At 48.9% G+C, this 14,261-nt stretch overlaps 1 protein-coding gene across 1 annotated transcript in view; it reads right to left on the bottom strand.

The window, feature by feature from the left end:
* Positions 1-2,065: 2,065 nt before the first annotated feature.
* LOC146855701 (uncharacterized) overlaps positions 2,066-14,261 on the bottom strand; it is a 294,948-nt gene continuing 282,752 nt past the window's right edge. The window contains exon 10 of the mRNA XM_085650637.1: positions 2,066-3,197. Within this exon, the coding sequence (XP_085506763.1) occupies positions 3,132-3,197 (66 nt within the window). The 3' untranslated portion in view covers positions 2,066-3,131. The remainder of the gene's footprint in view (positions 3,198-14,261) is intronic.

Genomic DNA, 14,261 nt, shown 5'->3' with positions numbered 1-14,261 from the left:
CTCACTCGCGCTTGCGATTGAGCGCGTTTACCAAACCTGCTCAAATCGCACTTTCTCTGCGATGAACTTCTTCCGTGTTCCTTTCTCCCCGTCACACCCCAGCTTGCTCTTTTATTACAGTCAGAGTTGTTTATCAGGCAATCCCAAGATGGCGCCCCCTTCCCAGGTTTCAGTTTCGTTCTGAGAGCTGTACGAGTGTGCCCCCACCAGGTCTCCTACAATGGTTTCTGTTGCCTCAGCGATCTTCGCGGGAGGCCCCCAGCACTAACCTTGGGTAAGCTAGCTGCTGGTCCCCCAGTGATCGTAGTTGTTGGGCGCAGTCAGCACCCGATTCAGGCAGCGGTGGAGGGTCTCACATTGCGGGCGCCATCTTGGTTCTTTCTTCCTCTCCGCACCGGGAGTTTCCTCTTCGCTGTACTTTCTTCAACTCTGTTGCTGGGGTTGGTTCAGGTGCCCAGATCACTTTCTTCCTCGATCCTTCCGGCGCATTTCGGTGTGTTCTTTTTCCTTGATCGATCGGCTCATGTGTGTTCTTTTTGTTGCTCGCTCCCAGGTTTTGGCGGAGCGCTGGATTCAGGCGTCTACACCCATTGCCGTCCAAGCCACGCCGCCCATGGGGTTTAATTTTGTAATCAAACTTATGGTTAGTGCTAAAATGACAACACATCTTTCATAAATTAGCAAATATTATTCTGAACTATGTGAAAAAAAAGTCTATAATGCTAAGTGCAACGGATGCCCATCGGCAGCTGCAGTTTTTTACTGTAGCTTCACCACTGAGTAATAATAAACAACTAAAGTGCTAGCATGTTATTTTCATGGAAAACATATAGCACTTTTGAGCAACATGTTGCTTGGTATAATGTTTGATGAATTTAAATCCTTTCCAATGAAGCAGGCAAAGTATATCAGCATTCCGAAGTTAATACAGGTATGAAACCCATTTTTCAAAAATATTATGGGACTTTGGGCCTGATGCATCATGCATTTTGCTCCTTGCAAATGGGCCGATTCGCAAAAAAGCATTTCTGATGCAGCAAACCTAATTTGGAGATTTTTACCGAATCGCAAAATGGGTTTGCGATTCGCTATTTGGAAGGGGAGTGTTTAGGGCGTCCCCTCCAAATAGCGAATCCTAACGGTATGCATTAATGTTTTGGGACAGTGAATGCGGTCGCAAAACATTCGCATATTACCACCTACTTCAAGTAGGTGGTAACCCATTTGCAAATGGGAAGGGGTCTCAAGGGACCCCTTCCCCTTTGTGAATGTTAGTTAAATCATTTTTTAAGAGCAGACAGTGGTCCCACGGACCACAGCCTCCTAAAAAATGAAAAGAAAACTTGCCTTTTCCTTTTTTGAAAGGAATCCTATTTTCCTTTAAGGAAAACGGGCTGAATTTAAAAGTAAAACAAATTGTTTTATTAAAAAGCAATCACAGATATGTTGGTCTGCTGAGCCCAGCAGGCCACCATCCCTGTGATTTTTGCGATTCCTAGGGGGTCGTAAATTGCGACCTACCTCATTAATATTCATGCGGTAGGTCATTTGCGATCCCTTAGGAATCGCCAAACGCGTTAAACAGACTTTCATGCATTCCGTTTTGCGATTTCTTAATTGCTAATCGTAAAGATTCACAAAAAGGAAATCGCAAAACAGGGCCTTCATACATCTGGCCCTATAGTAATTTATGGCATTTCGTATTAATACTTTGTGGTATCCCTCATAATTGCTCTACTTCTGGAGAAGACAAAACCCATGCCCTCACTGAGACCAGGGATGTTTTATATAGTTTGAGACAGACACTATTATTACCCAGCAGACTTGACACTCATTTTATTAACTTCAGAGGAGCGAAAGAATTAGTCCTTGACACTAGGATTCACACCTGTGAACCACAAGCCAAACAGACCTTCGCAGTGGCACATTAACTCACTGAGTTCATACGCATCTCATCATATTCTCAAAATTTACAGACCTAATTTAATTGATTTTCTATCAGAAAGTATTGTTCCAACTTGAAGGCGCCTATACATAAAGTTAATCAAACTACAATATATATATATTTTTTTAATTATATGTAACAACATGAATCTTAGAAACAATCTGGGAATCAGAGCAGGTAAAAAATATCTTCAAGGACATACGAACTTTCAAATAGTTTGGTAAATTCCAAATCTCAAAAACGTTTTTGAAGATCACATTTTTCTGCAAAAAACTTGCTTTCTTTTTTTTAAGGAGGACTTAAGGTAACTTAAGGTACCTAAATAGTCCTGAACTAGACCAATTTCTCAATATTTGTGACTTTACCTGTAGTTTAAATTCTTGAAGTCTCTTCCGCTTTTTCGGGTAATTTCGTTTTTGTTTTTATTTTTGTTCCATAGAATTAATCTGCATGATGCTTCTGAATTGTGACAGCAGAGATACATGTATAATTAATGTAACATGGACAACTATATAACTTGCTATGTTGGTAGTGTGATGCCTTTAGGGCACAGAGATTTACTACAAGCGAAAACCTGATTTCCACCCATTGGTACTACTTTGTGTAGTACAGTATAGCTAAAAATCTAGTTTGAAAGCAGCGCATCATTGGCAGCCTTTGCAGATTGCAGAGAATGGAAGAAGTGCTCTTCAAAGCAGCATGGCCTACACAAACATCAGTTTCCTAAATGATCAGTGCCGAGTGCCAGGAAGGTCAGAGAGGAGTATATTCATGTAGCAGGAATGAGTCTAACTCCATCCCAGACATGATATGTGACACTGCAGCCCCTCAAGCACTTCAAAGCTACCAGTGTGTGGGAAATTTGATGTTCTTGAAAATGAGTGCCTGCTGTGAATAAGAGCCGCCTAAGCACCTGAACTGGCTTGTTCAGCACAAACTGAAGTTTTAACTAGTATAAGCAGTAAACCCTAAAGAGGTCACTTTGACCATCAAAATTCAGTATAACATTTGCCAAACAAGACAGCTACATCTTCTCAACTGTTCCACATAAATATACACATTCAATGAAAACATTTCTATGCATCAATCCCTTGTGAAGGAATCTGTGCTTTTCAATCTTGCCCCTTTGTCCATCTGAGTTGCAGGTTCCAAGACAGATAAAGTTTTTCAGGTAGGACTTTTTGTGTCAGGTACTGTCTTGAGAGGCACCAAGCGGTGGGTTGGAGAGTAGCCATGCTGCCGCTTTCACCACCTGAAAGAATATGGAGAAAAAACACAATTGTTGTTCAGTTTACCTCAACGCATTATGTAGCTCACCTTCCACACTCAGGATCCACTCAGGTTGAGAGCACACGGCTCTCGTAACATTCTGGTTTTGAATGCCATATATGTATGTCCACTATCAACGTATTTCAGATAAAAATTCTCATTGGCAAAACCTTTCCCTTTTGTTGGTTGCCTCAACATAGGGGCCACAAAGTTGAAAAGCAAATAGTTTTAAGCCCTCCTCTCACCGGCCAGAGCAACTAAGTGCACATAAGAGGCTTTGTAAAAAGTGTGCCTTGCTTGGGAGGAGTCATGCTCCATTGCTTTCATTCTAGTACATTTCAACAGCTGCAAATGCAGTCCTCAAATTTTGCCAAAAGGCGGTTGATATTGCAGTGTGTACTCACTGGCTAACTCCTAGCACACCAACAACAATTAGGCACATTGTTCAAGTGCGACAATGTCCGCCTTCAGAAACTATGGATTACAGTATTGCTAATACTGCAATAAACCTATCATGGGAGTTCCAAAATCTAAATCTAAAATTCTTTACTTTGAATATTACACAACAGTGTAAAGTATTTTCATGTGAGTTGGAACTATGTGTATATCACAATGAAATACAAGCAAACTTGAAATGAGCAATACACTTAGGTAACAGGAATACATTTGAAGTAAACGGCTGGAAAAAGTGTTTCCAAATTCACACGTTAGAATCAGGACACCGGCATTATGCGATCAACCTACTTTTATCATTTATGCAATAAGTAGAAACTTTGTGATTAATACAGTAGTCATTATTTCATTTTCTTGTTCATATTATCACACGCAAGATGTCCTATGAACAACTGGGACTGATGATGTGCTATGATCTGCAATGGCAAATAGGAGTCCAAATTCTTAAATAATTATGATCTTACTTTAGGGTTGTTAATCAGAATATCGTTGACAAAAAAATATTGTCTCAGAATATTGAGGACTAAATATCATCCCATAAAATTATTATGTCCTAAATAGCATTTACCAAAAGATCATCAAATTTGGTTTAGATGTTTTTTGTAAACAAGGTTTAAGACACAATATTTTTATCAGATTATATTTAGTCCTTAAGATTCTGGTGCCATACCATATTGATATATAATCTGTATTGAGATTGATTTCTTGGGTGTAAATATAACATAGTGGATTCCAAAATGGAAATATCAGCCTTTAGACATACAAAGATTGCTGCAAAACACATAGGGCCTAATTACAATGCAAGTCAGTAAGCCTTACGACCGCTGGTCGGAGGCTTTCTGACTGACATTGTAGGTTTAACCCCCGACCACCATATTACGATGACAGTGGTCAGAGTTTAAACCAGCAGGGGAATCTGACTCAGTTACGACATGCTCAAGGAGCCCATCGACCAGTCGGGAAAGCCTTATACTCCCTGAAGGACGGTGTTTCCACCGTCAGGATTATGATGGCACTTTCCGACAGCAGTTCCATGTCAGCCTTTCCGACATGGAACTGCTATAGGTAGGTGTTTTTGGGGGCCCCTAACCTCTTGGCCCTCCGCATGTGGCCCTGAGGGACACCTATGGTGCTCCCCTTTACATCCCTGCACCATATGGCAGGCACCGTTCATACACATCGTGGTGCAGGGATGTGTAAAAACTTAACTTTTTCAATAGGAGCTTCTGCTGCAGGTGGGTTCGGCCTGCCGCACAAGCTCCCATTGAAAAATTGAAGTTTTCGATCGATCGCAGCATGTGCGGTCGCATCCTAATTACGGTGTCAGAACCGCCGACCTGATGTCGGTCACTTCCCCATCCACAGCGATGTCGGTCGGAGGCAACTCCAACTAACATCGAAATCAGGGCCTAACTTTACATATTATACACCTTTTGGGAGACTATTTTTTTCTTTTTATATCCTCATACAGGTATATGAAATGCACATAGTAACATAGCCAGAGTTCTAAAGCACATTCTAATTATTAAAAGGTCAACTCTAGAACATTTTAAATGGAAATGCCCATCATTGGCCAAAGAAAATTGTGATATTTGAATATATTTGTTATGTTATGTTAAAAGGTTTGTAGAGCGCCGGGTTACTCCAAAGTATGTAGAGTGCCTCGTTACTACATTCGGGGTGTCCCTGCGCTAGTAAACTTAGTATCCAAAAAAGTTGTGCTCAATTTAAGATAATGTAGCCCAATACTGAATATTTAATCAACTCAAAACTGGCACCTGAGGTGATAAGTACCAAGTGCACTTTTGTAAACTAGAGTTTGCATATTAGAATAACGCTGACTTTGAATATTCCCACTTACCTGTTTTGATCCTAAATAGACATTCAGGTGGCTCATGACTGTGGCAAAAAGTATTAGTTTTTTGTCTTGTAATTAGTTCGATTCTATTACAATAATTGTGTGAAAATGGTTAATTTGTACCAAAGCTGTAACCCATTGGTTTTAATGACATTCAGTGGTCACTGTTCAAAACTGATATTGTTTCAGCTTCTGATACTCACATTTTAAAATCAGGAATTTACAGTGATTGTAGAGGCAGAGTACATGTTTCCCAATTTAGGATGCACTTTGCCGGGCTTAATCTGGACGAGTTACCCCAGAAGAGATTTAGGATTCTCTGCCCATCACTGGGGATAGATCGCACACTGCCCCTCTTTTTCCAAGCATGCTGGTAATGAGTAGCAAACTATCAGGAGAAAACTAGGAGTGTTGCACAGCCATGGAGGAGGACCATGATCCTGAAATGAAGATAGGATTGGCTATGCTGCTGGCCATCTCCTTTCCACATCCCAAATCAGTATGGAGTTCCCTGAGCTCCACAGGTTCTTCACATGGGTGCGACCCTGTACCCTGGCATCTCTCCACTTTTTTTTCCACCTGTACTTGTCATGGTGAATATGCCCACAAGGGCTTGCCAGCAGGAAAATGACTATGGGGAGTTTTCAGTAGTTTATCATTCGCATACCATGATTAACAAGCATTTACAATGCAATGTTCTCGGCATTGTTAAAGTTTTTTTTTTTTTTAAACACTTTATTTTTCCAATATCGCATGGAAGTGACAGAACATTGCAATGAAGTACAAAGGAGGAAATAAAGACACAAAACAAATAAGTAAGCAATTCTGGCAGTTCCTGACAGTGTTAGTACCAAAAGAGAGTCCGTGATGCAGACGCTCAAAGCATTATGCAAACCCAACAGTACAGCCATCCCCCAAAAGTTGCCGTGCCCTAGCAGAGAATACGGATAATCATGCACATTTACCCTGCCAGCGAGCACATTATGTAAGGAATAGTGCTCTAACCAATGAGAGCAGTTGTCACTTTCCGCACCCAAACCAACCCCATAGTCCATCCATTCCCGCCCATCCTCCCCTCGTCCCGCCACTGGAGTACTCTACCATCAGTGCCCCCCCGGAAGCCGACCCCACCCCACCTCCCAACACCTCCATGTGCAGTTATCCATAATTGAAGGTGTGCCACTAAACGTTCTAAAAGTAACCTCTCAACCCACACCCTCAGGCACTATACCATTATCCGGCTGAGAGTTGGGGGCCTGCTTAAGTTTTTCCAAATAGGCTCTCAGAGGACCCCATATATCCTTGGGTCGGGACGTCAGAGGCATTAAACTGGAATATATCTCCGAATTAGTATTGCAGTATACTAAACTCTTTAGCCAACTCTGTAGGCTGGGAACTGCCTTCCTGCCCCAATGGATGGCGACTTCCCTTTTCGCTAAGAGGAGTCACAATGCCGTGAATTTCCTAACCTTCAGGGGGATCTGCACTGTATATCCCAACAGCGCGATTTCGGGGAGTGGTGCCAGTGGCAGTTCTATCATCCTCCCCAAGGTGTCGTGAATCGCCCTCCAATAGGGCTGCAGATGGGGGCAGGACCATGCCAAGTGGAAAAAATCAGCGTGCGGGGTCGCGCATCTCACACAGCTATGCGGCCTGCTGGTGTCTATCTTGTGTGCCATGGCCGGTGTAAAGTATGCCCGCCGCAGAAACCTGAAATGCAGCAACTTATGGCGGCTATTAAGTGAAACGTCCTTAGTGACCTCGCAACATTTTTGCCATTGCTCATCTGTTATAGTGTGACCCGTGTCCACTTCCCACGCCTCCCTCACCCTGGAGTCGTCAACCGGCAATGCTTTAGCGGCGGCCTTATACATTTTGGAGATGAGGCGCGCACCATCCTGGGACCCCAACACCAAGTCAAGCGGGGGGAAGGATTCGGGCTCAATCGGGTATGTAGGAAGCGCCGTCCGCAGCGCCGACTTCAATCGGCTCAATAGAAACCGAGTCATGAAATCGCACTCCGTGAACCTGGGGTCCTCGTCTAGCGAAAATATGTGACCCCCGGGGAAGAAATCGCCCACCTTCACAATATCCAGTGCGGCCAGTGTGCGTTGCACCAGTTTTTCCCCGGTAATGGGGAGCCATCTAGCATTGGGTAAGGGCAACGCAGACGAGTATAGGTGCGCTGCACACGTACGCTTCCGCAATTTGTGCCACGCCCAGGATGTTGTGGACACAGTCTGTATGTCCTGCCTGTCCCTCGGGAAGCCACTCGGGAGGACCTCGCACAACCGGCCAGGGAGCACCAGATCCGCCTCAGGGCGTAAATATGGGATACGGGCGTCCGGGTGAAACCATGCCGACGCATAGCGACACTGTGCCACCAAATAGTATAGCTGAAAGTCTGGGACATTGAACCCACCTCTCTCGTACGGCAAAGTAAGCGTTGACCAGCGTATGCGCGGCCTCCTGTCCCCCCATCTCAAACGTATCAGGGGTGCGCGTAGCCTACGGAAAAAATGGTCCGCGAGTGGGATCGGAATGTTGTTGAACAAATATAAAAATTTCGGTAGGACCACCATTTTCAAAACGGCCACCCGGCCCGCAAGTGAAAGGGGCAGACGCAGCCACCTCGTAACCTGTTCCTCCAGGCCCGCAACGGCCCCCCCATAATTCAATCGAATGATATGTGCGGGGTCTAAATGGATGTGTATACCCAGGTATTTCACCGAATCGACACACCACTCCAGAGGAAATTCGCAGTCCCACCTGGCCGTGCCCGTCGTAAGCGGGAATATGGTCGATTTATGCCAATTGATCCCCAGACCGGAAAAGCCGCCAAAACGAATAATTTCGTGAATGAGGGGCGGCAGGTTGATGCGTGGCTCCCGTACGTATAGAATAGTGTCGTCCGCATAGAGGGAGGCCAGGAGCGGGCCAGAGGCAAACTGAATACCTCTATGCAGATGGCGTTCCTGGAAGTGCCTGACCAACGGGTCCTTGGCCAGAATGAACAGAAGTGGGGACAAGGGGCATCCCTGTCTGGTCCCCCTGTATAGACGAAACGGGCGGGACAGAGAGCTATTTATGCGAAGTCTGGCAGATGGTTGGCTGTAGAGCAAGGAGACCGTGGCGATGAAACCAAGAGGCATCCCCATACGTCTCATCACCTCCACGAGAAATGGCCATTCCAAAGAATCAAACGCCTTTTCCGCGTCCAACAAGACAGCCGCCGCTGGGATGTCAGGTTGTATTCTGTGGAGGACCGCAAAAAGCGTGCGGAGATTCAAGGATGTCGAACGATGGGGCACAAAGCCAGACTGCATCGGTGAAATAATGTACTCCATCAGCTGTGACAGCCTATTGGCAAGCGCCTTAGCCAGAATTTTGTAGTCTAGATTTAATAAAGACAGCGGCCGGTAGGAACCACATAGTGTGTGGTCTTTGCCCGGCTTTGGGAGCAGTATGATGACAGCCTCGCGTAATGTGGGGGGGAGGCATTGCTTCTCCAAGGCCTCTGCGTAGACCTCCAGTAGTTGAGGTGCCAGCACGTCCTTGAACTCTTTGTAAAAATCCCCCGTAAAGCCATCTAGGCCCGGGGCAGACGTGCCCCGCAGGGTATCGATGGCGTGCTCAACGTCGGTTAGAGTTATGGAATTAGCCATAAACTCCAGCATGTCTTTCTCCAAATACACCAGAGCGACCTCGTCAAGATATGCCGTCTGGGCTGTGCCGTCCGGTTCCGCCCTGGATGAGTACAGTTTGGTGTAGTAGTCCAGGAACTCATCCCGAATCGCGGCCGTCGAGGTCAGGGAGGCACCCGACTCAGACTGTAGCTCTGTGATGAAAGCGCTGTTGTACGGCGGTCGCAGCATTTGTGCCAAAACCCTGCCAGGGCGATCCCCCTCCCCGTACCTGCGGGCTGTGTGATATTTACCCAGGTATAATATTTCCCTATCGGCAGCGTCTTTGTATTCAACCAAAAGGGCCAGTCTCGCCGCCTGGAGCTCCCCGGAGGGGTCACATGCAAGGCGGGAGTCCAACTGGGAAATGTCGCGTTCAATACGGGAAATAGTGTGCCGGAGGTCTCTGAGTACCCCAGCCCGCTTGGATATGCATACCCCCCGTAGAGTGGCCTTGAACCCCTCCCACAGGACCGCCGCGGACTCGACCGAACCCGTGTTGTTATCAAAATAATACTCTATGGCCTCCCGAATCTCTGACTTGAACACTTCGTCCAGCAGGGCTTTACCCGGAAACCGCCACCGCCTCTCATACCCCTCCGGACGTGGGATCAACAGCCGCAAAGTTACCGGCGAGTGGTCAGAGTACGTGCTGGGGAGCGTGGTGAGGGAAGCAAACCAGTCCACAAGTCCGGGCGAGGTCAGCCAGTAGTCTAACCTGGTCCAGGTACCGTGCGGACTAGAGTAATGAGTGTACTTGGTAAGGGTGGGGTTGTGGTGTCGCCAAATATCCAGTAGGGCGTATTGGGCACAGAGCTCTTTCAGGGCCCGTCGTGCCCGCGGCTTAGGATCTGGGGCTCTAGAGGTGCTGTCTAGCACTGGGCAAAGTGTAAGATTGAAATCACCCCCCCACTATGAGTGCCTGGGGGTCATGCCTAGCCAACCGGGTATTTAGATCATGGAAGAATTCCGGGGCGTCCACATTGGGGGCATATACATTAACCAGAGTGACCCTATAGCCGTGCAGCTGACCTGTGACCAGTACATACCTCCCCAAAGGATCCCGGGTTACATCAATGGGAGTGAAGGCGACCCTCCTGTGTATCAATATTGCTGTGCCTCTGGCATAGTTGCTATAGTTGGCAAAATATCTATGTGCGCCCCAACTGGAGCCAAAGCGAGCCTGATCTGTGGGAGGAAGGTGTGTTTCCTGCAGGAATGCTATGTCGACCGCATGCCGGAGCAGGTAATGTATCACCTGCCGTCTTTTACATGTGTTATTGAGGCCCCTCACATTCCAAGACATCAGGGTTATGGCTGAAGGGCCCAGAGTATTACCTAACCGTGTCATCGAAACCCAACTTGTGATGTGTACTGTCAGGATTGCGTTGTAACTGTAACTTCCAAGACAATGCTAACCTAAAACAAGCAAAACAATAGACGCCAAATGTGTACCTTTCCCCTACCCACCACCCCCCACCCAGCCACCTGCGAACCCCAAGGCGGCCCTCCCCCTGCAAGCTAATCCGCCCAGCCATCCTAGTGATCACCCGGTGTGCGAGTAAGGTCCACTACCGGGGCCTCAAAGCAGAATGCACAAACTCCGCGGTTACACCTAGGGGGGGTGGCGCCCGAAAACTCACCGAACAGTTGAAACATCATAATTAACCAACCCAATTAAGAACCGGGTATTGTGATAACATTGCAATTTCCCCGAAATAAATCCTGAGATACAATATAACAAAATGCATGCAGCATCAACCCGCACCGGAATTTGAAAATAGGTCCACGCTGGCATCTGAGCCGTTGCGAGGCGGGGAGGCTGTCACACTCCCCGCAGCGGTCTGTGTGGCTCGAGTCTTGTACGTGCGGCAGAACTCCTGAGCCTCCGCTGGTGAATCAAAGATGCGTGACCTACCACCCACATCCACCCTGAGCCTAGCGGGATATAGCATGCCATAGCGGAGTCCCAGGTTGCGCAATGCAGCTTTGACTCCCTGAAACTTCCGACGCGCCTCCTGAACCATTGGCGTGAAATCTGGGTAAAATGACAGTTTGGAACCTTGCCACTCCACTGACCCACGTTCTCGGGCCAGGCGAAGCGCGGTGTCCCGGTCTCTGAAGTTCAGGAGCCGCGCAACAATCAGCCTAGGGGGAAGGCCAGGATTAGGTCTGGGGCCCAGTGATCTGTGGGCTCTTTCCACCACAAAGCCAGCGGTGAAGGGCTCGCTGCCGAACAAGTCCGTGAGAAGCTTTTCCACAAACAAGTCCATGCGGCCAGTTGACGTTGTCTCCGGGACCCCCATTATGCGAATGTTGTTGCGGCGTCCGCGCGCCTCCAAATCCTCATTCTTAATAGCAACCTCCTTAAGCAGGCGCTCAGCCCGCTCCAGCCGCTTCAGTGACTGAGCCGTCCCGTCCTCTAGATCGGAAACCCGGGCCTCCGCCACATCCATACACCGCTCCTGCGCTTGCACTTTGGCGCCCAAGTTGGCGATGGTCTGATCCAGGGTATCAAAGCGTGAGTCCAGTGCCTTAAACCCCGCTCTCATTTCAAGGAGCAGAGCGGCCACGGAGGCCCCGGAGGAGTCGGGTGGGGCTCCCCCCGGCGCCGCGTCCGCCATGCCCGCGGGGAGTGAGGCCGCACCGCCAGCCACCTTTTCAAATGGAAGGGTCCTCTGCCGGGGGTCTTTTCGTCCCATCCCGCGGGGGCCCAAGCAGCGTAGGACACTTACCCAGCCCCCACGTGGGTGGAAGTATGTTGCGCTGTAGTCCCAATCAGAGCTCCCTCAGGATAACAGGCAGGCCCTGGAACGATGCCAGCGCCGGCGGGCGCAGTCCTCGGGGCCCGTGCAGCCGCGGAGCGCCCACCCTGGACGGGCAGTGCACCCTCGCTCCAGAAAGCAGACTGTGGGCCCAGGCGCGCGGCCCTAGTACTGGTCAGGAGATGCGCCACACCGCTCTCTCTCACTCCAAGTCGGCTCCCGGAATGTATCTCCACACTGCAGGCCGAGTTGCGCGGGGTCTCTGCAGCTCTTTAAGAGGCCTACCGGGCGCCGCATGCTGCTCCGGGGAGCCGAGCGCTAGGAGGGCGCGTCCCCGCCCCCACCGTGACCGCCAGCGCGACAAGCCCGCGATCCCCCCCGCCGGACCCGCCCCGCGGGCCCTGTCCCCGCGCACAGCGAGCCACTACAGGGAGGGACCACCAGCCCGACCACCGCCCGCAGCCACAGTGAGTAATGGGCAGAAAGCGCAGCCCCCGCTGCCCGACTCACCCGGTGCGCTCCCAGCCGTCCCAGGGTGCCATCTGCCGGTCCGCCGAGTCGCTCCTCGCGGGGCCTCTCCAGTGCACCGCAGCCGTCCCCCGGGCTCCGCCACCGCTCGGCGCCCCAGCCAGACGAGGGGGGGTCAGGCGCCGACAGGCCGCGCGCCGGCCGCAGTGCTGCCTCCGCAGTCCGGGTCTCGGTCCGCAGCCCCGGGACGGGGCACGATCATCGGGGAAATTGCCGCTGGGCCCGGTGACTCGTCGGAGCTTCGTTAGCTGGCGGCCATCTTAGCTGCCGGCTCGGCCACGCCCCCCTCGGCATTGTTAAAGTTAGAGCTATTGGCATTGCTCATGACATTATTTTTGTTTATGTTTTTGTTTTTAAAACATTTAACCCCTTCAGCGCTGCGCGGATTCCCCCGCGGTGCTGAAGGGTTCGAGCACGGGCGGGGCCATGACGGAACGGTTCCGTCATGAGCATGGAAGGGGTTAAAGAAACGGCATTGTTATTTACAATGTCAATAGCTTAATCACTCTCAAATGCGAGACCTATCAATCAAAATGGTGGCAAAGGCCCTCGCTGACACACTGGTGAAAGTGGCACACTCGCTTATTAGGCCAGGCCAGAATGGTTTCATACCTGCGCCAGGGACTCGACAAAGCACCTGTAGATTGCATCCAGGGCTGGCTCATATGCATGAGGTTCTGAACCAGGGGCCCTGGTGCAATTTCCCTGATTTAGAGTGCTCAATTGCACAACCTAATAAAGATGGATGGGACGGTCTTGCGCGATTTGAACTCAGCACTTGTAGATAACCGCAGATGTCAGCGAACAACGGTTAAATAACTGAATGTATTTGCCGACAAAACATGAATGGCTGAGTGCACCCTTCTTCTGGGATTTGAACCGGTAATCCAAGGCTGTAGGCAGATATCAATAGCAGGTGGTTTACTTGCCAGCTATGTTACAGACGAGTCAGACGCTCTCCCAACATGCAGTTTGAAAAGTATCGCAGGCGATTTCCAAGAAAAGTGCTAATATTAATTAGGAGGTGGTCCTTTTATCTTCGAGCCTTGGTTTGTCTGGAGCCGGATAGGAGGAAGGCAGGGAGTGGATACTGGATAGGATGATGATCGCAGGTGAGAGATGTCCTACCTAGCCTTTACCCTAAAGAGACTGAAAAGATAGCTAGCTACCCAGGACAAAGCAGACAGCCTCCACGAATGGTACAACTAGCCCCCACCCCACCATGAAGCACAAACAGGAAGAAAGTCGCCCTCTCCATGCAGCAGCATCTTAAAGGGATCTCGGTTTGTGATCGCGTATAGTCACTAAGTGGCCTCGCTAAACCCACATGGTCTCTATGGTGGAATGAGACAATATAGGCCAAAAATGCAGATGGAGTTAAGCGTTTAACAGGGGGATCCCAGTAGTAAGGTGAATGCGGGATGAATAATTTAGCGGGTGACGTGACACCACTAGATACATTTTATTCTTCTGAAGGGTGATAATACATAAACAGGGGATCACACACGCTTAATGCAGACCCCTGCGGTTAAGGGGGAAGCTTTCAGGGTTCCCAACCTTCAGAGGGCCCCCATGAAGACCAAGACCAAAGAAAATCTGTGAGATATAGAGGACTCAAGGACCTCTATTCAGTCTCACATTCTACAGGAAGCCCTATTATTTTGTCACGTCACTGCATTCGCCAAATGCTAGCAAGTTGGCATGAACGTACCTGTGATGTCGTCCCAGCCTGAGATCCTTACCAGACTGAGCCCTCAATA

Source organism: Triturus cristatus, chromosome 4_1 (assembly GCF_964204655.1).
Source record: "Triturus cristatus chromosome 4_1, aTriCri1.1, whole genome shotgun sequence".
Taxonomy (NCBI): domain Eukaryota; kingdom Metazoa; phylum Chordata; class Amphibia; order Caudata; family Salamandridae; genus Triturus; species Triturus cristatus.
The sequence above is the reverse complement of the archived record's forward strand: the minus strand, read 5'-3'. Positions and strand labels throughout refer to the sequence as shown.